A 27,649-nucleotide genomic window follows, 5' to 3' on the forward strand; every position below is an offset into this window, starting at 1 on the left:
GTGTACTGGGGATATGGTTACTCTTTCAAGAGATTGCAGAACTTGCCAATTTTAGAGATCTTGAATTTTGGCATCCTAGACTGAAACGCCAGGCTTGTGTAGTCAAGATTTTGAATAACGTGTAAACAAAATGTTCTTTTCAACAAATTCTCTGATTTTGATTAAAACTTGTTAAAAACCACAAGACCATGAATAAAACTAAATATAAAGTGAGATTCGCATCATTTGATAATTTTTAATAAATTTCGGCCAATAATTAACACTTATCCTTTTCATGTTAAGTTTCAGGATTTTTAATATTATTACATATTTATAATGAATAATCAGTATTAATAATAACAATAATAGTATAATAATTTTTCAACGTAAGAGAAATGGAATCAGAACAGCTAGCAGTTTGTAGTACTGAACCACCCTTACCCCCTCCCCCAACTAGAAAAAAGAAAAACTGTAAACTTTAATGAAAAAGTAAACACGTGGTAATCTTAACAGTTGATTTTACAATCAGTGGTTATTATTGCAGTTTGTCTATCTCCTAAAGTGCGTTTTTTTTTACTTTAAAGGAGTCAAATCCCAGGTACTTTGCCATGTTAAGCATGTGCACTGCAATCTGCAACATCTAAAAACACTATAACTGGAATGTGCAACATCTATAAGTATGTGCAATAAAGAACTTAAATATTAAACATATTTTATTACACAGGAGCTAATCGAATCATCTTGCAAAAATAGTACATGAAAGTCACCAAGATGTTTCACATAGATTTTGCAATCAATCAAGACACGACTAACCCAGAGCAAATAAGATGCTAAAGAATCAATGAAATTCATTCAAAAAAGATTATGTACAAATTAATAATTTAAACCAATCAAAATGATCCCCTCCATTATCACCAGCCATCTCATCAATGTGACAATCTGTGATTGGTTATACCCTAATTTTGGTAAGGTTAGCACCTTACCACCCACTGAATAATTTGTGAAATTCAGGAAAAAGAACCCAGAAATTCACCAGTCTCTGTGGTATGATTTCATGAGTTAATGATCATGAGAAAAGGGTAGGGGTAAATCACCAGCTTGCATCTTGAAAACCTGATATCCCCTCCCAACCGTCCAAAACAAGAAAGTTCCCATCAACTTGAGAATCTCACACTCCCTTCTCTACTTGCCTCTTCTATATCCACAATGAACTCATCAATTATGACTATCCATGAGATCAGCAAGCGTTATTTTTCCGCAGTTGCCAGCATCTAGTCTATCAAACTTCTCACTAACCTGCATGATGTCCTTCTCAGATACTATTCCCATCTCCTTGAGCTTGTATATAACATATTCGGATTTACTGCATCTCCAAAACTCAGTATATTCAGTAAAACCACAAAATGTTAAGTTGCCAAATTTGATCAAATAAATTAGCTAGCCTTCTTGCTAGGATAAAAAACAAAGAACATAATTCAAAAGACTAAACAGAAAATAATGATGCGACCTGAAGAAAAGGAAAAATGCAAATACGAATTTGACATTTGGAGATCGTTAAAAAATGAGACCTAGCAACTATTAGGACATTACTGTATGTACATGTTAGTCAACAATTCACAATAACAGAGAAAGATATGTCCATAACTACGAGAAACAACGGAAAGAATCTGCATGCAGACAATATTTCAAAATTATATCCTAGTGTCAACCATTATGGGGAAAAAATCAGATGAAAATTCATAGATGATGCAGCCAAGAAAAAAAACACAACATCAGGTTTTTCATTATAAAAATAAATCAATCAATTGAAAATATATTTTCTTGTGAAGCCCAGATGAATGGGTCTAGGTGAGAATTCATTAGTTGGCTCACAATTTTTTAAAAGACTATGACCTGTATGGAAATGCTACATGTGTGAAGCCCTTTAATCCATATACATAAGAACAAAAGAGATAGACAAATTTCTGCGAATTAAAGGGAGAATTAAGATTATAAACATACTACAACGCTATGGAAGAGGGTAATTGTGCAAAGATTAATACAAAAGACTGACATTATTGAAAATCTCAAGGATGTCAACAATCGAAACAATATACTAGGACAACAATTGATGAAATGATGTCAAAGGAATTAAAAAGACTTGCAAATGATTTTTCATTGATCAGGAAGAAGGCATATCTACTGTTCCTACTTCCAAGAGAGGTTATGTGGAAGGCCCTAAACAAACAAGGAGTACATAATGCCTATCATGACACATGTGAAGATAAAAGGTGAGTTCACAACAAATTTTCCTGTAAGTTTGTCTCAAAGGTCAACTTTGAGCCCCTATCTTTTCACCTTCGATTTAGATGTGTATGTGTTTACTAAGCATATGCAAGAGTCGATTCCATGACCCATGTTTAGTGGAGATGATAAAGTCTTAGTTAGGGAGCTGAGAATGGAGATAGACAAGGAAGTCAAAGATGCAGACTGCAGTGATAAGTCATGGAAACACATAGAATGTAAGTTAAATGAGACACAAATTCCAACTTAAAGGAGAAAATCGGAAACCATACCCTTACCACAAGTCACAGTCTAAGTATCTTGGCTCCATCATACAAAAGGATGGAAAAATGGAAGGTGGTGTATACCATAGGATTGAAGAAAGATGAATGATATGGAGGAGAGCATTTAATGTTATCAATGACAAAAAACAAAAGAATCACTCAAGCTTAGGGGAAACAACCGTTTATAGAAACTGGATCAGAAAAACTTAAGGAAAATGAAGTTTACAGAGATAATAACACAGTATATTTCTGCAATGAAAAGTATTATAGAAACAATAACTCTGGTTTTCCAAGGGTCCACTACACTCTCACATATATTTTCTTCCCTCCCCTTTTCTCTAAACCCCAAAAGAATATATTCTTTAACTAAGTTTACTAACATGGTAACTAACTCCTAACTACTTGTAACTACATCAATTAGCTCTACTCCCTTCTCCCTTATTTCTTCTCTCATAAACCTTTGTAATAGGAGGTTGTATCCTATCACAATCCCATAGCTACATGATGTGTCATGATATATAGAACTAAGTGTTGGGCCGAAAAGTTTATGAGAATAATCTCCATGTTACAGAGAAGAAAATCTTGAAATAGAGGAGTGAATATATTAGACATGACAAGATTATAAATGAATGCATTATAACTACACATGAGAAGACTTACAAACGGGACCTGTATTTGATTCCCTCCTTGAGCGAAATGTTAATATAATAAAGAGAAGACTTACAAAAGCCCCGATGAGGACAGTAGATCAGATGCAGAGTAGATCTATCACTATAAATAGAGAGATTGAGGAAAAACTAAAAGAAAAACAATTAGAAAGGATTTAGAGGTCAATGGCTTGGGTAGACATAATTCATCAAATTAACTCTAACATTGATTTTATTATGAAGCCTAGATACTTCAAAAATGGCAAAGTACACCAATACACACAAAAAAAACACTAAATGTGAATCCAGGGAATATCCTATAATTGTGTCATTTAATGGCTGATGTGTTTTGGAATACAGTATTTATGTGTCATACTTCACTAGATACCACTAACTATATAAAATGCAACACTTGGATTTTTCTAAAATTAAAATGCTATGTTTTTAGTGTAATATATGGAAATATTCAAAATGATTTCATCATATTTTAGACTACCCTCTAGCATCAGTTTCCCCATTGCCTCATTATTCCAAGATTAATTACCATGTTTTCTTATATAATCATGAGTTGTTCCTAATGTAGTTAGAAATATGAATAGGAGATAATATTTTATGATTTATCAAGACCTACTATAATTTGAGTTTGAGTCTAACTACTCCACAAAACTTACTTATAACATAGGATTGTACCCTTCTTATATAATATTTTTCAAGCTCTTACAAAATGAAAGTTGGTTAGCTTGAGCTACAAGCTAGCCAAATAAGATCTAATTGTCTTCTTCTTCTTCTTCAATAGGTTTTGGTTCTTTCTTCTTGGCTACTCCAACTATTACAAGTGAAAACCTTAATTGGAACAATTATTCGTGTTGGTCTGCCTCCATACAATTATGGTTTCGTGGTCAAGGACACCTTGACCACTTAGAAACAAAACTCAACTCTATTCATGATGCCGATAGATCCCAGTGGCAAAAGATTGATTTCCAACTGTGTGCTATTTTATGACAGTCAATTATCATGATATTATAGAGATGCTCAAATCCTCAAAAACATGTTTATCTTTTTGGAAGAATGCACAAGAATTTTTGCTAATGATATCCAACGTCTCTTTCATGCAACTTAAAGAGTAACTTTTCACAAATAGACCAACCAGGATATGGTCTCAAATTTGGTAAAGGCTAGGGCTACAGTAGAAAAAGTTAAAAGATTCTTGGTGGCAGACTCATTAGAGGAACTCAAAAAGAAACTGGATAAATATTATATGGTTTTGATTCTAAGAAGCTTACATTCAGATTTTAATCATGTTCATGATCAAATTCTAACTAGTGATCAAATCCCTTCTATGAATGGTTTAATTACTAGACTTATCTGAATGCCTAATATAATGAGAAATGACAATCAAACTAAAGTTATTGAAACATGCGCAATGGCAGTCTCTTGTAGAAGAGGAGGAGGAGGTCAGACCATACTAGGAGGATGTGGTGGTAGAGTGGACGTTTTCAATGCTCATATTGCAAGAGAATGTACCCAAAAACTTGTTATTTGCATCGTTTTCCCACAATCCGGCTCACATGTCTAAATTTGAAAAATTAGAATCTAAAATTTTTTATGAAGAGTACCAAGAATTTTTTAGGTATGTCAATCAAGGTCAATCCTCTTCTATGCCAAGTGTGTCAACCATATGCATTTCTCATCTGTGGAGGGTCAGTCCATGGCTTCTTGATCCAGGTGCCTCAGGCCATATATCTGGTAACATTTCTTCATTTTCCTCCATTTCTTACCCGAAAACTCCTTATCTTGTTACTGTTATCAATGGATCAAAAGTGGCATCTCAAGGAGTTGGCCAAGTTTCTTTATCTCCTTCTCTAAATTTAAATTCGGTCTTGTTCATTCCTCATTGTCCTTACAATTTAATTCCTGAATCAATTAACTTGTTCTTTAAACTGTTTTGTGACCTTTACTGCAAATTGCTAATTGCTTTGTTATACAGGAACATGGTACAGGTCATTTGATTGGAAATGGACATGAGTCATGGGGTCTTTTTTATCTGAAACCAAGTCCTTCAGTATCTTGTCTTGCAACTCCAGCCCCAAAACTTTTGCATGATTGTTTGGGTCACCCTGTCAAAATTAAAAATGATGATTTCTAGTCTCAAAAACATTCAAGCTTTAGATTGTGAATCTTGTTAGTTAGGAAAACATGTTAGATCTTTTTTTCCTAAAAAGTCTGAACATCTTATTAATTGTACACTCTCTAACATTGAATACTAATGTTCCTATTCATCATCGGGGAAATGCAACTCTCATTGTATGTTTCCTAATCGATATGATGTCTTCTTCCTCTCTTGAAAATAAAGTTTCTTACTCTATAATTTTTCTAGATGAACCTTATATCATGTCTCTCCACGTGTGTTTGGGAGTACTTGTTATGTTCATAATGCCTCTCAAAGTCTTGACAAGCTTTCTGCAAAAGCTATTAAGTGTGTCTTCTTGAGATACTCTTGCCTTCAGAAAGGGTACAAATATTATTCTCCCTCAACTAGAAGGTATTATATGTCTGTTGATGTTACCTTCTTTGCGAACACACATCTTTTTTGTCCTCCATGGAACATTCTTCCTCTGTTCAACAGGTCCTTCCTGTATCATCCTATGATCTATTGATAATTCCTTCTTCCTCTCAAACCCAAGCTCAAAGTGTAGATGACATTTTTCTACCACCTTTTCTAATATACCAGTGTCATACAAATCACTCCTTCATCCTTGTCTGAAGATACCCATGACTCAAATCCTTCACCCCCATATTCTCGTACCATGGATTCTTCATCCTTGTCACCTTCTCCTGACTTTGATAATGCTCCACCTATTGCTCTTAGAAATGTTATTCGATCTACTTATAATGCATATTATGTTTATAATTTTTTAAGTTATCATCGTTTGCCTCCTTCATATTCCTCTTTTGTTTTCTCCTTGTCCACCATTATTGTTCCTAACAATGTTCATGAGGCACTTGGTCACACTAGTTGACAACAAGTCATGATTGATGAGATGCATGCACTTGAATAGATAAGTACTTGGGAGTTTGTAACTCTTCCTCTTGGTAAGAAGCTTGTGGGTTGTAGATGGGTTTATGTTGTCAAGGTCGATCCCACTGGAGAAGTAGATCGTCTCAAAGCTCATCTAGTACTTAAGGGATACACTCAACTTTATGGTCTCGACTATTGTGATATTTTTCTCTCTTGTGGCTAAGATCAACATTGTTCGTGTTTTCCTGCCATGGATGTCATTTGCCAATGGCCTCTTCACCAGCTTCACATTAAAAATGCCTTTCTTCACTGTCATCTGGAGGATGAGATTTACATGGAGCAACCTCTTGGATTTATTTCTCAAGGGGAGTCTAGTTTAGTTTGTAAATTACATCGGTCTTTCTATGGCTTGAAGCAATCACCTTGGGCCTAGTTTGGTAAATTTAGTCATATTGTGCAGATTTTTGGATTCAAACGAAGGCAGATCATTCAATGTTCTATTGTCATACTTCTTCTAGGAAATGTTTATCTTATTATGGTCTATATTGATGATATTGTTTTTGCAAGAAATGATATCAATAGACTTACTCAATTAAAAAAACATTTATTTAGCCACTTTCAAACCACCAAAGTTTTGGGCTATCTAGAATACTTTCTTGGTATTGAAGCGGCACAATCAAAAGAAGGTGTGATCATTTCACAAAGAAAGTATGCTCTTGATATTTCGGAGGAGATAGGCTTGGAAAATTGCAAACTCATTGATTTATGGACTTCAATCAAAAGTTAAAGAGCGACCAAGGTGAACTTTTCTCAAACCCAGAGATATAAAAGGTTGGTTGGAAAACTCATTTATGTTACTATAACAAGATCTGATCTTTCTAATCTAGTGGGAGTTGTGAGTCAATCTATGCAAAACCCTCAAGTATGTAAAACGGAACCCAAGACAGGGATTGTTGTATGAGAACAAGGGAAATACTCTAGTCCTAAGATATTATGATGCAGATTGGGTTGGTTGCCATTGACGAGATCTACCATAGGATATTGTGTATTCCTTGGAGGGAACCTTGTATCTTGGAAAAGTAAGAAGCAAAGTGTTGTTGCTCGATCTAGTGCAAAAGTTGAATTAAACAACTCCTTCAAGAGTTGAAATTTTGTGAAAATGAGAAGATGAAGTTGTATTGTGACAACCATGCTCATATTGCCTCAAATCCAGTGTTTCATGCGAGAACTAAACATATAGATTGACTATCATTTTGTTAGAGAGAAGTTGTTGTCCAAGGATCTTATTACTGAGTTTGTCAACTCTAATACTTGCAGACATTCTAACTAAATCTCTAAAAGGACATAGGATTCAATTTATATGTTCCATATGTTCCAGGCTTTATGCATATGACCTATGAGCTCCAACTTCAGGGGGAGTGTTGAAATGTGTTGCATAATCAGGAGAATTATGTTATAATTAAGTGCAGATTCTATTTTATATTTATTAGGACAGATTTGTTAGTGATTTGATTTGATTTGTACAGCTTTAAACACTCATTATTTCTGGCTTTCATTGCCTATTATTTCTTTCTTTAATTAGGTTGTAAAACAGTCTATAAATAGAGACTGTAATCACATTTGTAAAATATCTCAGAAATATATTTCACTTATTTCTTTCCACTTGGTATCAGAGCTCCTGATCTAGGAGACTCTGCTTCCGCAAATTTTTTTTTAGCCTTCATTGCTGTAATCATTTTCCTTGACAGCCTTCATTGCTGCAATTATTTGTTGGACAGCCTTCATTGCTGCAACTTTCTATTTTCCTTATCCTTTCTCCATTGACCACCACCACCACCTTGCACCATTGACCATTACTGCCACCGCCATTGACCACCACCGACCACCACTGCCGTCGCTCGCCGGAACTGCCACTGCTCGCCGGAAACCGCCGCTGGCCGCCGGAAACCGCCACCGGAAAATTTTTCCGGCAGATTTTTTTTCCTGTGTGTGTGAACAGGATCAAATTTTGCCAATCTGAAAAACTCAGTTGGTTTTGAACTCTCATGGACTCCCTTAGTAAGCCATCTAGCTATTGTTCCTTTACTATGAGTGGTAAGAGTTCTAGTTTTTTATCCTTTAATGCTTCTAGTACTGAAAATATCTGGATTATAGACTCTGGTGCTACTGATCATATGACACCTCATTCCTCTTCTTTTTCATCCTACACTACTTTATCCGGTAAGCCATATATTACTATTGCTAATGGTTCCACTACCCCCATTAATGGTCGTGGTAACATTCACCTTCAACCTTCATTTCCTTTAAAAAATGTGCTTCATGTTCCCAAACTATCCAATAACCTCTTGTCTATTCAAAAGATTACCCAAGATTTAAATTGTACAGTGGTATTTTTCCCTTCCCATTGTGTTTTTCAGGATCTTGTCACGGGGAAGACAATTGGAATTGCTAAAGAGCAGGGCGGGTTATATTATTTACAGCATGAAGAAAGTAAAAAGGGTGCTAGACTACAGGCACACACTTCTAATCTTCAGCAAGGTCGTGAATCTTGGTCATCCTCTCAGATATGGCTTCAACACAGACGTCTTGGTCATCCTCCATTTAGTACCCTAAAGTCCTTATTTCCTGTTTTATTTACAAAAGTGTCTGCTGAGTCATTTCATTGTGATGTTTGTCAGTTTGCTAAACACCATCGGACAACTTTTCCTCCCAATGGTAATAAAAGTTCTAAACCTTTTGATCTTATTCATTCAGATGTATGGGGACCTTCACCTATTCCTAATATCTCGGGTGCAAAATGGTTTGTTTCATTTATTGATGATTGTACTCGGGTTACTTGGTTATTTCTCATGAAAGATAAGTCTGAAGTTTTTCACTTGTTTGTAAAGTTTTACAGAATGATTCAAACACAATTTGAAAGTTCAATTAAGAGATTGCGTTCTGATAATGGAAGAGAATATGTGAACCAAAACCTTTCCAAGTTCCTTGAGGAAAATGGAGTTGTTCATGAATTAACCTGTGTGGACACTCCTCAACAAAATGGGGTTGCTGAAAGGAAAAATCGTCATCTCCTTGAGGTTACTCGAGCTTTACTTTTCCAAACATCTGTTCCTAGATCTTACTGGGGGGAAGCAGTCCTGACTGCCACTTATTTGATTAATAGATTACCCTCTCGGGTTCTAGAGGGTGTTACTCCTATTCAGGTTATGACCACATTCTATCCTTCTATTCCCATGTTGAATAGTCTTCAGAATCGTGTCTTTGGTTGTCCTGCTTTTGTCCATGTTCATAGTCCTAATCGGGGTAAGTTAGATCCTCGTGCCATCAAATGTGTCTTCATCGGTTATGCCCCCTACAAAAAGGGGTACAAATGTTATCATCCTCAAAGTCGTAAAGTTTATATTTCCAAAGATGTCACCTTCCATGAAACAGAGTCTTTCTTTCCTAGTTCTCAGCTTCAGGGGGAGAGTATTCAAGAAGCTGAGGACCTTGAGTTGCCACCTTTTCCTTTGTTACAGGATTTCGTTCTTAGGAAGGATGACAAAGACCCTGCACCAACATCATTACCAGAGAAGAATAATGAAGACAAATATTTTGGAAAACAATATCAGCGAAGGCAACAAGAACCCGTCCTGGTCGAACAGCAACTTCAATTGTCTGAACCGGAGGTAAGAACTCATACCAGTGAGACTCTTGAGGACACCTTAAATACTGCTTTTGAACCTAACCTAAATGATTTACCTATTGCCTTGAGAAAAGAAAAAAGATCTTGTGCCAAATATCCTATATCCCAATTTGTGTCTACAGAAAAACTTTCTATGCAGCACCAGAGTTTTCTTTCAGCTATTGATTCTATCAAAATCCCTACATCGGTACAAGAAGCCTTAAAAGATGATAACTGGATTCGAGCCATGAATGAAGAAATGAGCGCGTTAGAAAGGAATGAGACTTGGGAGATTGTAGAGAGACCAAAAGATAAGAAAGCAGTGGGTTGTAGGTGGATATACACAGTTAAGTATAAGTCTGATGGCACACTGGATCGGTATAAAGCAAGGTTGGTTGCAAAAGGGTACACTCAAACCTATGGGATCGATTATGAGGAGACTTTTGCTCCAGTGGCAAAAATGAATACCGTCAGGATTATTCTCTCCCTGGCGGCACACTTTGGTTGGGCAATGCATCAATTTGATGTTAAAAATGCCTTCTTGCATGGAAGCTTGGAGGAAGAAGTATACATGGAGATTCCACCTGGGTATGGTATTGTTAATGAAGGGAATAAGGCGTGCAGACTTAAGAAGGCCCTATATGGTCTTAAACAATCACCTCGTGCTTGGTTTGGAAGGTTTACTCAAGCTATGGTATCTTTGGGGTACCGACAAAGCCAAGGTGACCATACTCTGTTTATAAAACATTCTCAGAATGGTAAACTCACTCTACTTTTGGTCTATGTAGATGATATGATTATTACAGGTGATGATGAGATTGAAAAACAAAATTTGAGGGAGAGACTAGCTGCTCAATTTGAAATGAAGGATCTTGGGAAGCTGAAGTACTTCCTTGGGATAGAGGTTGCTTACTCGAGACAGGGCATCTTTATTTCTCAAAGGAAATACATCCTTGATCTTCTCAAAGAGATTGGTAAGTTGGGTTGTAAGCCCACTGGAGTGCCAATAGAGCAAAATCATAGGATTGGGAATGATGAGGAAAACCCAAAAGTGGAGAAGACACAATATCAAAGACTTGTGGGAAAACTCATTTATCTTTCACACACTAGGCCAGATATAGCCTATGCAGTTAGTGTGGTTAGTCAATTTATGCATGATCCAAGAGAAAGACACTTGCAAGCAGTAGATAAAATTATTCAGTACTTAAAAGCCTCTCCAGGAAAAGGATTGCTATTCAAAAAGGGGGAAAACTTATCCATGAAAGTATATACTGATGCTGACTATGCAGGATCGATTGTTGATAGGAGATCCACCACAGGCTACTGCATGTTCTTGGGTGGAAATCTGGTGACATGGAGGAGCAAGAAGCAAAATGTAGTTGCAAGATCAAGTGCAGAGGCAGAATTTAGAGTCATGGCTCAAGGGGTGTGTGAACTCTTATGGATGAAGATCATACTTGATGACCTAAAAATAAAATATGAAGCTCCTATGAGTTTGGCATGTGATAATAAGTCCGCTATCAGTATTGCACACAATCCGGTTCAACATGATCGAACAAAGCACGTAGAGATAGACCGACACTTTATTAAAGAAAAGTTGGATGATGGTCTTATAGCCACTGAGTACATCCCTTCAAGACTCCAATTGGCAGATATGTTTACTAAGGGACTTCCCGCAAAACAATTCGAAGATCTTACTTGCAAGTTGGGAATGATAGATATACATTCACCAACTTGAGGGGGAGTGTTGCATAATCAGGAGAATTATGTTATAATTAAGTGCAGATTCTATTTTATATTTATTAGGACAGATTTGTTAGTGATTTGATTTGATTTGTACAGCTTTAAACACTCATTATTTCTGGCTTTCATTGCCTATTATTTCTTTCTTTAATTAGGTTGTAAAACAGTCTATAAATAGAGACTGTAATCACATTTGTAAAATATCTCAGAAATATATTTCACTTATTTCTTTCCACTAAATGTAATGTTCTTTTCTTCTTTTTTTATTATTTTTTCCTTATGTGTACGCAGCTCTAGGGTTAGGGTTTTCGGCAAGTGCCTTGCCTCTTCTTTGTATTCTATATACACATTAATAAAAGTCCAATAGTGTAGGTTAAAATACGTTGTCTTTCGATCATCTCTTTTATTCAAGTGTTCTGTTTTTAATTTAAATTAATGTTGTTATGCTCATGAAATAATGGATTGTAATCTGATAGGATTTATGCTTTCTATATAGAACCTTTTAATATAATATTAGTAACCTCTCAATCTACATTACTCATTTTTTTTCTTTGCTTTTACAAACAAAATACTACAGATTCTTCCTCTCGGAACAACTCCCCAATTTCGTCTTGAGAACAAGGTTAAAAGCTTTTGGATGGGATGTTGTGAGGGAACCTTTTCAGAATTATAAAGTTGTGAGGAGTGGTCCAGAGACTTCTCCAAATATCTGATGTGTGTATCATTCACAAAGGGAGACCTCTCAAAATATCTGGAAGGTGTATCATTCACAAAGGAAGATCTTCCCTGTTATTCAGAAAGATTGACCTTTCTTGCTATAACTGTCACAAGTTATGTCATAGTCATTGAGTACTGCTTCAAAGTTCAACAGACAACAAGAAGATGATCAACACATAGTTTCTGCCCATATTTTTCATCTTTTGTCCTTTAACTAATGTTAGTCAATTCCTCATTATTACATGAAATCTTTCAGGTCTTCATAAGTAACATGCAGGTAGCAATAATTGAGATAGATTTATAGAATGGACATGTTTCAAATATAGCAAACCACGAGGTGTGGCTCAGTTGGAAAACTAGGGGCCATTTGATTTGAGAAAATGTATTCTATTATCACATTTACTTAGAAAATTGCCACCTTTTTTATTGTGTTTTCTATTTTCAAAAGTCCACATACGTGATTAAAAACAACTTTCTATTCTTTCTTGTTTTCATTTTTTGTTTTCACAATTTCATATTCAAACTTTTGAAACAAGAAATATAGTGAAAATAGATAATGAAAACAAAATTAGTTTAACTCCATGTGGATGAACATTACTGCAGTGCAGGGTTTCAAAACCCACTAGAAGCACCTTGTGGTAAAATCCTAGCCACCAGTGCCCAAGTGGAGACTACTCCTTCCTTCACACCCAAAAAAAGGTTTAAAATAAAGTACAAATCTTTGGATTTTTTTTCTCCATAGGTATCCTCATTGTCTACTACAACTAAAGACATCAATTTTGCTTGAATTAGTTTGAACCAGATTCAAGATACAACTGGAGCCGGAATGAAGCAATAACAATATTATGAGACAAGGTAATAGAATAGAAGATAATGCTCTATTTCCATTCCAAAGAAACACATGAACTGGCAGTGAATAATGGATAGTATAGCTATCTGGTTCTAAGCTTAAACTCAATACAGTCTAACATAATGAGGAAAATATCACATCAGCACAAATGGAAACACTGATGTAGATAACCGTGTTGAGCAAGTAAAGCATGCTAACTACTATAACAGCCCAATAAGAAATACACTTCCTAGTTATTAAGAAGTGGACCTTAAACTTAACTCAATCTTATCAAACCGGCCTATAAGGTGAGGTTTGCATCCATTTATATGAAATGCCCTAATCTCTAGTCGATGTGGAATCTCCAACACACACTCCTCACACTGAGGCTACCAACTCGTGCGTGGTATAGGTGATCCGATAACGACCCAATAGCAGGTGGCATGATAAGCCCAATAAACAATCGCTAGGATAGGCTCGGAATAACTCTGATACCATATTAAGAAGTAAATTTTAAGCCTAACTACCATTTAAGAAATTCATTGAAAATTGCAGGTTGGCCTGAGATATCAGATGAAGTAGGATCCATGGTAGAAGGCTGCATAGGAACATTTTGGGCAACTGTAACAGGTCTAGGAGGACGACCATGTAAGGCATAATACCGATCATATTACTGGTAATAAATCATTTTTCTCTTCTTTGTCTACCTCTGATTATTTACCAACCATTACCATGACCAATGGCTCTAGGGTCTCATCCCATGGTGTTGGTACTATTCATCTTCTTCCTTCTTTATCTATTGATAATGTTCTTTATGTTCTTAGGTCTCCCTTAAACTTATTATCCATTAGTCATCTAACTCGTTCCCTTGATTGTGTTATTTCTTTTACCAAAGATTCTATTTGTTTACGGGATCGGAGTTCGGGACAGATGATTGGCACCAGATGTGAGTCTCGTGGTCTTTACCACCTACGAACATCTGCACATGTTGGCACGGTTATGGACTCTCCATTTCTCATTCATACTCAGCTAGGTCATCCTAATCTTGCCAAGATGCAGCACCTTGTCCCAAGTCTGTCCATAGTGTCTAGTTTGTCTTGTGAGTCGTGTCATTTAGGTAAACAAAGTCGCAATTCTTTTCCTAGTAGTGTCTCACAACGTGTTTCATCCCCTTTTTCCTTAGTTCACTCTAACATTTGGGGACCAAGTCGTGTTAAACCGGTTTTATGAAGTTGAGTTAGGCTTAAAGTTCACTTCTTAACACTAGTTAAGAATTTTATTATCTAGTTTTCTGATTTGATATCTGCAACAACAAGAAGCCTAAGAAGTAAAACCATATACCAAAAAAATTGAACTATAAATAAATAATAAATGCATACTCACTACTAGATGTGTGCATTCTCTACAATTTACAATGCATTCCCAATAATTACATCATATGTTATATTACTGAAGTAAAGGCCAAAAAAAAACTTAGTTAATATCTCTGGGCATTAATAACTCATACTTCAAAAGGTGGTCCGTGATGCATTTAAAGTTGAACCAAACAATGACGAAAAATACTGGAAAAGTCACAAATGGAAAACTTGAAGTTTGAATTTGGGTGAATCGATGACTGTAGAGGATTTGCAAAAATTACCGGAGATTATTTGAAACACGTCAGAAAAGTTCATGTCAGGAGAGACCAGAACCAAAGAGAAACTGGAATGTCATCCTGGAGATATCACAACCCTAGAAATCAATAGAAGAGATTACCAGAATAAAGAATTCGACCAAACTCATCAAAAGAATGTGTAGAGGACGAGATAAAAGTTTGAAGAGAAACATGGGTGTTAGTGCATGGCCAAGATGTCACGGTGATGGAAGAAACCAATGAAATAGATTGTCAAGAACTACCCAAAGGAGGACACATCAGAAAAATTCCTGAAACACGCTGATAAAATACATGTCGAAAGCTAGGATGGAAAAGAAGACCATTGGAATGAAAAACACAATCAGAAGAAGCCTGGACTAGCAGGAAGGAATAACACAGTGCAAGGGAGTTAAAACGGAAAAAGATGTACAAGGGTTAACATGACATGAAATACGATTAATTTGCAAGGTTAATCATGAAATTAAAGTATAACTCAATTTTAGGGCGCTCAGTAGCAAAGTAGTGACAGGACAGATCATGGAGGATGGTACCACTCTAATCCCATGATGAGACCAAATAATGATGTATTACTATGTCTTGGTGTATTTAATATGTTCATAAAACCTATAGCATAGCCCTTATTTATATAATCATAATCCTAGCTAATTATAAAAACAAAAAGGGGAACGAATTCTAGAGAATTATCAAACACTATGAATTATTGAATATTTGGTACCCAAGTCTAGGCAAAAGATATGTTTGATCAACTCCATCAACATCCTTTTTTTTTCCCTTTTGTCATTCTTATGGTTTAATCCACCATTTACCTTTTCAAGTTTCACTTTTTCAAACAAAGTTTCTGATGGCATGCAAGCTGTCCAATTTACCAAAGAACCATATACAGCTTTATGCCAACTGATGGGTTTTGGATACAAATGTTTATACTTTACATGATATCAAATAAAAGGAAATCACAAAGAACCAATTAATCATTAGATTACTGAGGCTCAATTCTAGGACAGTCACTGTAACAAAGCAGAGAGAAAATAGAAAAAAAAATAAGTAAGAATTTAAAATTAGTCAGGTGATATCTGTAGCATTTAACCAGATACTAAATCTACTTTAAAAAGTGGTTCATGATGCATGGCGTGGGGGGCTTGTACAACTAGGTGGTAAATACATTTCAGTGCTCTACTTTCATGAACAAGAACATCAATTAATGCAAAAAATCACTGAATTTTTATGAGATCAAAATGAATCAGTCCATACCTCACAAAGCCATTGTTGTCTATGTCTGCAGCAAGAAACTCAGAAACAGTCATATCCTGACCAAGAATCCACTTCGCCATCCTCCTCTGCCGCTTATCCACTCTTGCCTCGGCCAAATAGAGGAACGCTCGAGCCACAGCAAGCGTTGACACGAGCAACCAAATTGCAGCAAAGATCCGGCCATGCATGGTCTTGAAAGCATGGTCTCCATACCCGACCGTAGTAACCGACATAACTGAAAGATAAAAAGAGTCCAACCATCCAAGCTTCTCCACAAAATGCATAACCGCCACACCTATCCCAATACAAATCACCACAACTCCCAACGCCAGTGCCACCTTCAATCGAATCCTCATCCTCCCTTTCTTCACATCAATTATATAGGACTTCCCGTCCTTCTCACCCCTCCTCCCCTTCACTGCCGTCAACATATGATTCTCCTGCAAATCAAGCACATAGCTAACCATCCCACTCAGCAATATGTCTATAAATCCAAACCCCACCAACACAAACAATATAGAGAAAAGCTTAGTTGCTGTGCTATTTGGAGTGATGTCACCATATCCTATTGTGCACATTGTGACTATACAAAAATACAATGCATCAACTACAGGATGAGTTTCAGTAGCTGTAAAATTATGACGATTGAACCAATAAATGACAACCCCTAATGCCAGATAAAGAACAAGAAGAATCACACCCTGCCGCACAACACTCTGGCTGCCAAATTGCGGCCTAGGAACAGAGGATTGGGGGTTGAAATCGCTTATCACCGCCATGGCCGGCGCGGTTTTGGAGCGGTGAAGGTTTGTTTTCCGCCAGGAGTAATTGGGGTCAAGGAGCCAAGAAGATAGCTGTTGCTGCTGGGAATCAAACCGTGACGGCGATGCATAGTCCTGCGCGGCAGAAGAGGAACATTTTGGGGAATTGAGGGGGAGTGTTAAGGCATCGGCCAAAGGTGAAGGGTCCCTTGGAGAAGCACAAACAGGACCAAAGATGAGACGGTCCTTGAATTCCATGGGGGTCATTGGAAGAACCATTTCATCGTGCTCTGGCAAAGGACATAGCGGTGACAATGGTTGAGGCTTCTTTCTGGGGCTGAAATATGGGAGCAGAGGCTCCTTTTCCATAAGGGTATACGATTTTAAGGGTTCAGAGAAAGATAAACGATTGAACGCAAGGAAAGACGGTGGCTTTGGAGGAAGGAAGAGTTTTGCAGAGAAGGGTGAGTTTGGGAATGGAGGTAAATTGGTTGAGGAAATGCAAAAGAGAGTCTTTGTGTAAAGAGTTTGTTATGAGCAAAGTGGGAATGGAAGTTATAAGAGATAGAGAAAGGAGAGAGATTTGCATTGCATTTGCAGTACATAACATAACATAAGATAACATGGGTACAAGAATGAGGACGGTGTTGACATGGGAGGTGACAAAACATGTTTTCTGTAATTCATTAATCTGGGTACCACTCGTTCTCAAGGTAGATGCTACACTCACGCGCTTCTTGGGGGCAAGTGGCCCAAATCTTTTCTTTTTTTCATCTCTGTATCTTCTTTTAGAATTAATAAATACATCACATTATTACCTTATTTATAACTTTTATTTATTTTGTATACTTATTTGGCCTAAATTCCTGTAGAACTATTTCCCCTTTTATTTCTTTATCTATCATTCTTTTATTTTTATTTTCCTATCTAACATTCTTTTATTTTTTATTTTTCTATCTAGCACTATTTTAAAAATAAATAAATAAAATAATATTTTTTTATAATTTTAATTTAAATGCATTAGAAAATAAATATTTTTAATGTTTAAAATAGTTAGAAATATAATTAATGAATAAATAAATAAGTTTTTATAAAATAAAAATAATAAATAATAAATTTAAAATGTTTAGTTTACAATTTATTTTTTTAAGAATGAAAAAATTAAAAAATTAAACTCTACAACAACATAAATTAGTATTTATTTTTATTATTATTGATGATGTAATCATATTAATTTCAAGTAAAAAATACATCACATAATTATAAAAAAACCAAGTTGAATAAGAACTAATATGGACATAAGAGAACAACATGATCGAACAAAAATATGTTCATATTGTCAAACACCAAAACATACCTAAAGAACATGTCCAAACATTACTGAATTATGCACTTTTCGTCATTAATTATGTTTCATTTCGCACAAACTATTTAATGTACCATTGAAGAATATATTAAATGAATGACCATCTTTCATTTATTTTTCTTTTTATGATCAACATATATTTAGTATCCCCTTATATCTCTTATATTTATCTTATTTGGATTTGTTTATATCTTTTATCTTTATTTTATTTTGTTTTGCTTTTATTTTATATCTTTTATGTTTTTAGTTATTATTTTTTTTCTGTCATTCTTTATTTATTTCTGTTTTTTTGTTTTTATTTTATTGTTGTTGTTTTTATTTTCTATACTTATTTATTTTTGCATTTTTTTCTTCTCATTTTTAAGCGGGTAACATTTGCATTAGTTTTTTTTTTAGAATTTTGCATTTAAGGTAAACACTTCAATATTATTTGTGTGTCCACTATTAATTAATACTAATTAACTTTGTTTTTTTATAATTATGTCCAGTATTTTTTTACTTGAAATTAACATGATTACATCATCAATAATAATAAAAATAAATACTAATTTATGTTTATAGATTCAACTTTTATGTTGTTGTAGGGTTTAATTTTTTATTTTCTTCATTCTTAAAAAAATTAAACTAAACATTTTAAATTTATTACTTTTTTTTTATTTTGTAAAAACTCATTTCTTTATTCATTAATTATATTTCTAACTATTTCAAACATTAAAAATATTTATTTTTTAATGCATTCAAAATTAAAATTATCACAAAAATAATAATTTTGTTATTTATTTATTTATTTTTGAAATGTTGCTAGATAGGGAAATAAAAAATAAAAGAGTGCTAGATAGGGAAATAAAAATAAAAGAGTGCTAGATAGGGAATTAAAAACAAAAAGGTGCTAGATGGGGAAATAAAAGTCTAAATGGTGCTAGATAGGGAATTAAGCCTACCTATATGACATTTTTTAATTTTTATTTTAATAGTAATAAAAAAACATGTTTGACCTCATTAATATCTGGGGCTTTTATTAACTAAAAAATATATTTAACTTCATTAATATTATTTATTTTACTAATTTCTAACTTCTCGGAAAAATATTAAATCTTCTAATTTTTATATTTTATTTTTGAAATATTTATTAAATTTTTAATTAATAAATTTAGTGGGTGTATTTTTTTATCTTCTTTCACTCATAAGAAATTATTTATTTTTTATATTAAATTTCATTTTCTTACCTTTTAATTGCACAAAATGTTATTGTGATACATAATAATTATTTTTTTTATTTTACATTACACTATATATTTTAATAATGATATAATTTTTATTTTTAATTTATTATTTTAATATTGAACTTGATATTATGATTTTTATATTATATTATTCTTTAACCATTGTATTAATTGATACAATAAAAGTAAGATATTGACTTAGATGTGTGGCATTTTTATTTTATTTTAAATTTGATTAAAAATAATTTAAGATGATATATAAGATAAATAGTAAATACATAATATATAAAATATAATAATTGAAAGTACAAAAATTGTTATTAAAATAGTTTATCTGCAAATAAAAATTTATAAGTTTAAAATTTATTAAAATTAAATTTTCTAGTACTTCAAAATACATTTTTATCAAAAAATTAAAATTTGTGTAAATTATCACGTTAACGTGTCAAAGTTCTTAAGCATAGATTATTAGATGCAAATTTACACATTTACTACCAAGTTATCGTAATTTTTTATGACAATAATAATGTCAAAAGTTTTAATATATTTAAGAAGTACATCAAATGAGAAACATTTAACAAGAATATCATGTGAGAATTAGTTTAAGATTGTTTCTATTCAAATAGATGTAATTCGTCATTCGTTGGATGTCTTATGTAAAATTAACGGCACAACAAGCAAAAGATTGTTATTATTTACTAATAATTATCTTTGAATAAGATATGATGCTTTGATTTGCAGTTCAAATTATCTTGGAAAAAAATTTATGATGATATGAAATCATGAAACTTATGCTTGTTATTTCTAATTAATTGTTCAATTAATATTGTGGTAAAACTCACAGGGTACGAAACATTTTGGAATAAATTTGTATGCTTAATTTTATGCATATGTGTATGTTAGTTGTTACTAATGTAGTTGAAACACTCAACGATGAAAAAAACAATAAATTAATGATCATAAGCTTAACAATGAACTTGTAGTAGAACAACCACAATAAATAATATTAAGAAGATCTCAAAGAGAAAGAAAGTTTGTTATTTCAAATTATTATGTGGTTTATCTACAAGAGTTAGAAAATGACTTAGGCATTCATAATGACCCATTTTCATTTTCAGAAGCCATTAATGGTGATAATTCTGATAAGTGATTGGATGTTATGAAAGATGAGCTTAAATCAATAGCACAAAATGATGTATGGGACCTTATGGAATTGTCATAAGGATGTAAGAGAGTTAGGTGTAAATGGGTCTTTAAGACTAAATATGACTCTCATGTCAATACCCAAATGTTATAAGGCTCGACATGTTGCCAAAAGTTTTACTCAAAAGGATGACATTGATTATAAGGGAACATTTTCACTTGTTTCTAAGAATGATTTCTTTAGAATTATCATGACATTAATAGCTCATTATGATCTTGAGTTGCATCAGATGGATGTAAAACTTCCATTTTGAATGGGAATTTAGAAGAGAATGCTTACACGGACCAACCAGTGGGGTTCACTGAAGAAGGAAAGGAACACATGGTGTGTAAACTTAAGAAATCAATATACGGGCTTAAACAAGCTTACAGACAATGGTATCTTGAGTTTAATGATACTATTGTGTCCTTTGGATTTTAAGAAAACATTGTTGATCAGTGTATATATATGAATGTCAGTGGGAGCAAGTTTATAATTCTGATTCTATATGTTGATGATATCTTGCTTGCAACTAATGATTTTGGTCTATTAAGAGAGACTAAGAAGTTTCTCTCTAATAACTTTGAAATGAAATATAAATACTATGTGATATGAATAGAAATATTTCGTAATAGATCACAAAGACTGTCAGACTTGTCTTAGAAAGTATATTAATAAAGTTTTAGAGAGATTCAAAATGGATAAATGTTCAGCATCTCTTGTTCCAATACAAAAAGGAGACAAATTTAGTCTCATGCAATGTCCAGAGAATGATTTGGAATGGAAGCAGATGGAGAATATCCCTTATGCATTTGTTATTGGGAGTTTGATGTATGCACAAACATGTACAAGACCAGATATTAGCTTTGCAGTTGGTATGCTTGGTAGATACCAAAGTGATACAGGATTAGATCATTGGAAAACTACAAAGAAAGTTTTAAGATACTTACAAGGGACAAAGAATCACATGCTTACGTATAGGAAATTTGATCATCTTGAGGTGATTGGATATACAAATTCAGATTTTGCTAGTTGTATGGATACAAGAAAGTTCACATTTGGTTATGTGTATCTTTTAGCCGGAGGAGCGATTTCATGGAAAAGTGTGAAGCAGTCATATTGCATCCACCATGGAGGCTGAATTTGTGGCATGCTTTGAGGCTACAGTTCAGGCTAATTGGTTGTGGAATTTTATTTTAGAACGTGAAATTGTTGACAATATTGTCAAGCCGCTGAGAATTTATTGTGATAATTTCGCAGTTGTCTTCTTTTCTAAAAATGACAAGTATTCGAAAGGTGTTAAACACATGGAATTGAAATACTTTATCGTTAAAGAGGAAGTTCAAAAACATATAATAATGTCAATAGAACATATTAGCATTGATCTTATGATTGTTGACCCTTTATCATAAGGGTTACCGTCCAAAACATTTACTGGTCATGTTGAGAATATGGGCATTATGTGTACTAGTGAATGATGAATGTTGTTATAAATGCAAATTATGGTGTGAAAAACAAATTATGTTATTGTTGATGAAAATGAAATTATGTTATTGTTGATGAAAATGACATTATGTTTGAACTCATTATGGACTTCTCATTATAAAGTCATATTAAGGAGAAGAATGATATAGTGGTATATGGAAAGAAATGTGTTGATTAAATGACATGTAAGTGCCATGACTCTTATTATTATTTTTCCTTGATTTTGATTGATGATAGAACCAATTTACGTAAGGCCTTTCAATTCGCATTATGATTTATGTAATTATTAAATCATGAAAGTATTATAGCTCATATGAGTCAAGTGGAAGAATGTTAAAAAATTATGTAAATTAATTTTATAATGTGACACATGTATGAAATATATTTTGGGCTTTAGGTCTAAATATGATTTAATAAAATAAAAGGCTCATTATATATATATATATATATATATATATATATATATTATGATAACTAATGAAAACCTAATCTGATGAAGATTGGGAAAGAATAGAAACAGGTTTTGTCTTTGCAAAGGAAGTTGTTCACAGTTAACCATCAAGAAAAAATGTGACAAAGAAAGGAATTGCAAGAGATAGATTGAGAAAAGAAGATAAAAAAGAAACTGCTCACATAGGGACTCTCATGGATCAAGGTAAGTGTTTATCTCTATTATAATTGATGTATGGAATGTGAGAATCATAGTTTGTAAGATCCTTATGATGATGTGCATTATTGTTTATTATAATACGCTTTAATTTTACATGAAATGTTAAGTATGTGTATAATTTGGAGATTTGTAAGGAGTCCTGTTTAACGACAAAACTTTATTTAGACTGTAGAGTTATACTAGGACTTTAAGATTCCCTTTAGCATAAGTAGGAGATGAGACCTATCATAGTCATTTTTTTTCCCGGACATGACCATAAAAGAATTCCATCTAGCTATGCAGTAAAGAGAATGGTAACAATTTTCTGCCTCAGTCCGCCAAGATTACATACTGATCTGATCTACGGATTTTTTCTAGTAACAAATTTTCTTGTAGTAAAAACATTTTCTAAACCCCTTCTTTTTATTGAACCCTAATACAACAATATAAGGGATACATAAGTTTCACTCTTTAAGCCCCACCATACACAATATTTATCGTCTTCATAAAACTCTTTTTTTCTATAAGACACGGATGTAAAGATCAAAGTTTTATTCTGTTTTCTAACCTAAAAAACATAATTATTTAAAAAATATTAAATAAAAATTAATTTTAAAGAAAAAAATAACTAGTAACTAAATTAATAAGTTAGATATATTTTATAAATTAAAAAAAATTATTAATATTAAAATAATATTATTATTAATAAATATAATTTTTAAATACTAATATTTTAACTACCAACTCTTTATATATTCAATATTATTTTACAAACCAATGATTGAGGTAGGTATAAATTCAAATTAGTCCAAAGACTTTAAAAGCCAAGATAATTTATAATCCAATAATCTGGTGTGAAAATGGAATGGAAGTGCATAAAAGGTTGGAAACTTCTCTATCTGATTGTAACAAAAGTAGAAAAGAGTTATTACGTGTTTGGATTCATGTGAAAATAAAAGCTACTTTTAAATAATTTTCTTACCAAAATGCTTAATCTATTCGCTAGAGACAAAGAGCAGGGCTTGTGAGGGTTTATATTACTTTTGTTTTTGAAACACTTGTTTCACAACTGTTACTCCTTAAATGTTCATCATTTTATTTTTCTTTCTAAAGTGATTATAGGCATGAAAACTGGAGCTGATTTAGGACTGAATTAATGTGTCATTTCCAACTATAGTTATTGAAAAACTCATATATTCATCTAAATTCCAAAAAACATTAAATATTTATATAAAGTTTTTTTAAGGAGTTGAAAAAATATGATTAAATTATTTTCATGGAAGTAGTGAGCTATTTTTGTAAACTAGTTATTCTGAAAACAACTTGTGAACATTTCACAAGTTTTCGTATACTCTTTCAAACAAACGACTATAAAAGTTTTTATGTCATAATATAAGTATTTTAAATAAACAAACAAAAAAACAAGCTCTTTAGTTTTATAAGTGTTTATGGCTATAGCGTTTTAGATTTATTTCTCAAGATTGACAAACTCAATTAAAGATAAAGTACCTAATTTCAATGGTTAATTAAAAATTAACAATTTGTATTACATTTATATGTATTACAGGTATTACATTTATATGTATTACAGTATTTGATCTTCTCGTCAAATGAATACCTGCTCTATTATTTTTAGTGTATTTAGAAATGTCAAATCTTGATGTTTGATTATAGAAAAAACTTGTAAAGAATATTTTTAAGAGATATATAAAAAAATATAGATAATGGATACTAACAATAATAGTTATTGTCCAAATTTATAGTTGGAGTTATTTTTATTTTATATATAAAAATTTTAAAGTTAAGTATCATAATGTTACACCTTCTATTACAAGTTGCTCATTAGTTCATTAGGAGAAAAAATTAATTAAGTCTCTTCATTCCTTGAATAAATATGTTCTCATAGGAGAGAGAAATAATTATGTCTCTTCCTCACTCAAACTTGGTTTCAAACTTGGTTGTTCTATTTAAGTATTTCAATATTGTTACTTGAATAATATTTGGAGATGCTTGAACAAAGAGACTTTGAAACAAAATTAAATTTCCACCACTTTAATATTTCTTAAGTGACAATTGTGTTGCTCGAATGATATATACATATATGAACACACCATAAACAATCTTCAAATGGTGTAAAATTCAATGTTTCTCCTTTCAACTCATTTTCTTGTCAATTTTATTCAAAATCAAACATGTTTTCATCCCTTGTTTCCAAATTTCAACATGTTCTAAAACAAGTTTAAGTTATTTGGATTTCACCAAATCATACGAAGTTGTAAGACGTTAAGATATAATAATGTTTAGTTTACTAACCTCCAATAAGAAAATCTTATCAATTTTATATGACATAAACCATTCAATCAAAATCAAATAGTACAACTACAATTCACATGAATATAACAAACATTAAAAACAAAAACACATATTCTCTTCTCAAATCCTACATGTCAATAAGGAGGTTGAATCTCTACACCTCAACTTTACATGTAACTCAAAAGGAGGAGAGACAATTGAGATCCAAAGAGAAAAAATCCTACATGTATCATTATAAAAAACTTTCAATTCATCATCTAGTTTATATAAGCACATAGGTGTCTTGTTTTTTATATTAAACTTCAATTGAATTTATAACATGTTTGGTTACACATTCTTTTATATGTTTTTTTTTATATATAAAGTTTTCATGTTAGGCATCACTATGCAACTTGACATCTCAGTTAGGCTGACACCTCAAAGTAACAACAATCATCTGTCATCACATGAAAAAAAAATATTATTAAAGAAAAAAAAATATTATTAAAGAAAGAAAAAAGAAGCTATAATTGTAGCTTTATGTCTTTGATAAAATTAACGTCATTTTGTATATTTGAGCATGTGTTAGAAACGTATACTCAATCTTGAAGCTTGTTAGATTTTAAATATTAAATTAATACATTCAAAGTTTTTATGCGCAATATTAAAAAAATAATAAATCTTAGTCTTTATTAAATGCATCACTTTAAATATAATAGACAGAAAAAATAATTTGGGAATAAATAAGGAAAATAATTTCAGTTAACTAGATTTTTTTTTCAAAAAGTTTAAAACTTTAATCATTGTCGAAGGGAATATTAAATAAATATTTACAGGTTTAATCAATATTATTTTAAGTCTAAATTTTGATAGATTAAAACACAAAATTGTTGAGTTTGTCTGGTAGTTGGAGTAAAACCAATTTAAAATATATTTATTGGTGAAGTATGAAATGGTAGAAATAAATGGTTTAATTTAGTGAACTCATTATACTATATGGAATTAACAAATGAAATTGATCTGGTCCATTAAAAATAATGGAAAGTTAATAAAATAAAAAATATAATGCATGATTGCGATACATAAAATAATAAAATAATATTTTTTGTATTGTTTAAAAGTTGTGAAACTAGAAGACGTGAAAGGAACATATACATTATTTAGTGATGCAAGTGCATTTTTGTCTATTAGCGTTGCACAGATAGGTATGATGCTAACTGTTTGTTATATGTATACATCTCACTTAAATATTTGAGTATGAAAAAAAAATCAATTTTTAAGATTATTCATATATTATTTATAATTAGTATTTGTGTGTAATATGTATATTAATATCATATTTATAATTATTATTTATGAGAATTGTTTATATATATATTAATATATATCATGCATTCTAATATAATATTTTTTTGATAGTTACTCTAGTAATTTAAATTTTAGTTTTTATATTTCAAAAAGTAGATTGAAAATAAAAATTAAAAATGACAAGTTTTTTTTTTAATTAAATAAGCAAACCCGTTTTTAATAGTTATTCCAGTAATTATAATTTTGTTTCTGTAATATTTTAATATAAAGATATAAAAGCGAGCTAATTCAGTTTAATTTGTTGTTATCTGTAAAAATTGAATTAAAATTAATTGCGTCCATTTTAAGATTGCATTGAAAATCTTGACTTAATCCAATTCTAGTAAATTACAAGTGGTCAACTTGATAATGATGATGTTACAAAGAAGTTTTATGATTATAAATAATACTCTATATATGTCAGTTGTCATTATTATTTAATTAAATATTATGCAACAAAAATGAAATGATAATAATTTACAAAAATACCATGGTCAACAAAATAATATGTAACCAAACAATTCATAAAAAAATAAAGGTGTCAAATAAACCAATCCTACACATTTATTATGTATTGATGGGTGAAAATAAAGTTACTCAATGAAGAATTATGGCCCAACATTCATCAGGTCCATGTCAAAAAAATTTATAGAATGGGTGTAACCTAGATGTTTATTAAATTTCCATTAGTAAAATATATTAGATATTATACCATTTAAAAATTATTTTAAGACCTGAGAAGCTATATAAGTAAACATAAATAATAATATTTTTTTTAGTATTATTACAATAATAATAATTGTTAAGTATACAGAAAAAAAAATAATGAATTTCTCTATTGACAAAATTATATACTATTTTAAAGATTAAAAAAATTATTTATATCTAAACTAGTTTTTATTATTAATAAAGTTTATAAATTGATATCTAATTAATTAATATAACAATTAATTATTATTATTTTTTATTATATTTTTGTCAGAAAGAATTCAATCCAATTTATCATAAAATTATTTGTTGTTAATGTTTTCTGTCTTATTTATTTATTATAATTTGCTATAGACGGTGAAGATGCAATAGTATACTATAAAAAATGTCAAAAACTTCTTCTCTATTCTATTGTGGCACTTTTTAAGAATTTTCTTTTTAAATTTCATCGTCTTTTTCCTGTCCCCATAATTATATTTAATGAATAACATTATCCTTTTAAAATTTTAGTTCACTCTGGAAAATCCAATCTAAAAATTATTAGAAAAATTGTCATATCACTCACCTCAAATTATAAATAAAGAGGTAT

The 27,649-nt window shown here is 31.9% G+C and overlaps 2 protein-coding genes across 3 annotated transcripts; one reads left to right on the top strand and one right to left on the bottom strand.

The window, feature by feature from the left end:
* Nucleotides 1-674: 674 nt before the first annotated feature.
* Nucleotides 675-17,572, bottom strand: LOC137811746 (two-pore potassium channel 3). Of its 2 annotated transcripts, none has more exons than XM_068613578.1 (2): nucleotides 16,047-17,572; nucleotides 675-1,342 (listed from the first exon to the last, which is right to left on the bottom strand). In XM_068613578.1, exons 1-2 carry the CDS (start codon nucleotides 17,174-17,176, stop codon nucleotides 1,195-1,197), a joined length of 1,278 nt encoding a protein of 425 aa, XP_068469679.1. In that variant the 5' UTR covers nucleotides 17,177-17,572; the 3' UTR covers nucleotides 675-1,194. The 2 variants fall into 2 exon arrangements, with proteins under 2 accessions (XP_068469679.1, XP_068469680.1); XM_068613579.1 differs by lacking the exon at nucleotides 675-1,342 and adding an exon at nucleotides 10,307-14,875 and having other exon boundaries at nucleotides 16,047-17,549.
* A 3,704-nt stretch (nucleotides 17,573-21,276) lies between these two features.
* Nucleotides 21,277-21,720, top strand: LOC137809430 (secreted RxLR effector protein 161-like). Its single transcript, XM_068610542.1, has one exon. The coding sequence runs from the start codon at nucleotides 21,277-21,279 to the stop codon at nucleotides 21,718-21,720; it is 444 nt and encodes a 147-aa protein (XP_068466643.1).
* The last annotated feature ends 5,929 nt before the right edge of the window (nucleotides 21,721-27,649 follow it).

The sequence above is a fragment of the Phaseolus vulgaris genome, chromosome 2 (assembly GCF_000499845.2).
Source record: "Phaseolus vulgaris cultivar G19833 chromosome 2, P. vulgaris v2.0, whole genome shotgun sequence".
NCBI classification, from domain to species: Eukaryota; Viridiplantae; Streptophyta; class Magnoliopsida; order Fabales; family Fabaceae; genus Phaseolus; species Phaseolus vulgaris.

Bases quoted from the DNA above. Each gene is read 5' to 3' on its own strand.
- LOC137811746 (XM_068613578.1), bottom strand. From the start codon at position 17,176: ATGGAAAAGGAGCCTCTGCTCCCATATTTCAGCCCCAGAAAGAAGCCT. The intron at 1,343-16,046 runs GTATGGACTGAT...TTGGAGATGCAG, and splicing joins GACAACAATGGCTTTGTGAG to TAAATCCGAATATGTTATAT.
- LOC137809430 (XM_068610542.1), top strand. From the start codon at position 21,277: ATGGATAAATGTTCAGCATCTCTTGTTCCAATACAAAAAGGAGACAAA.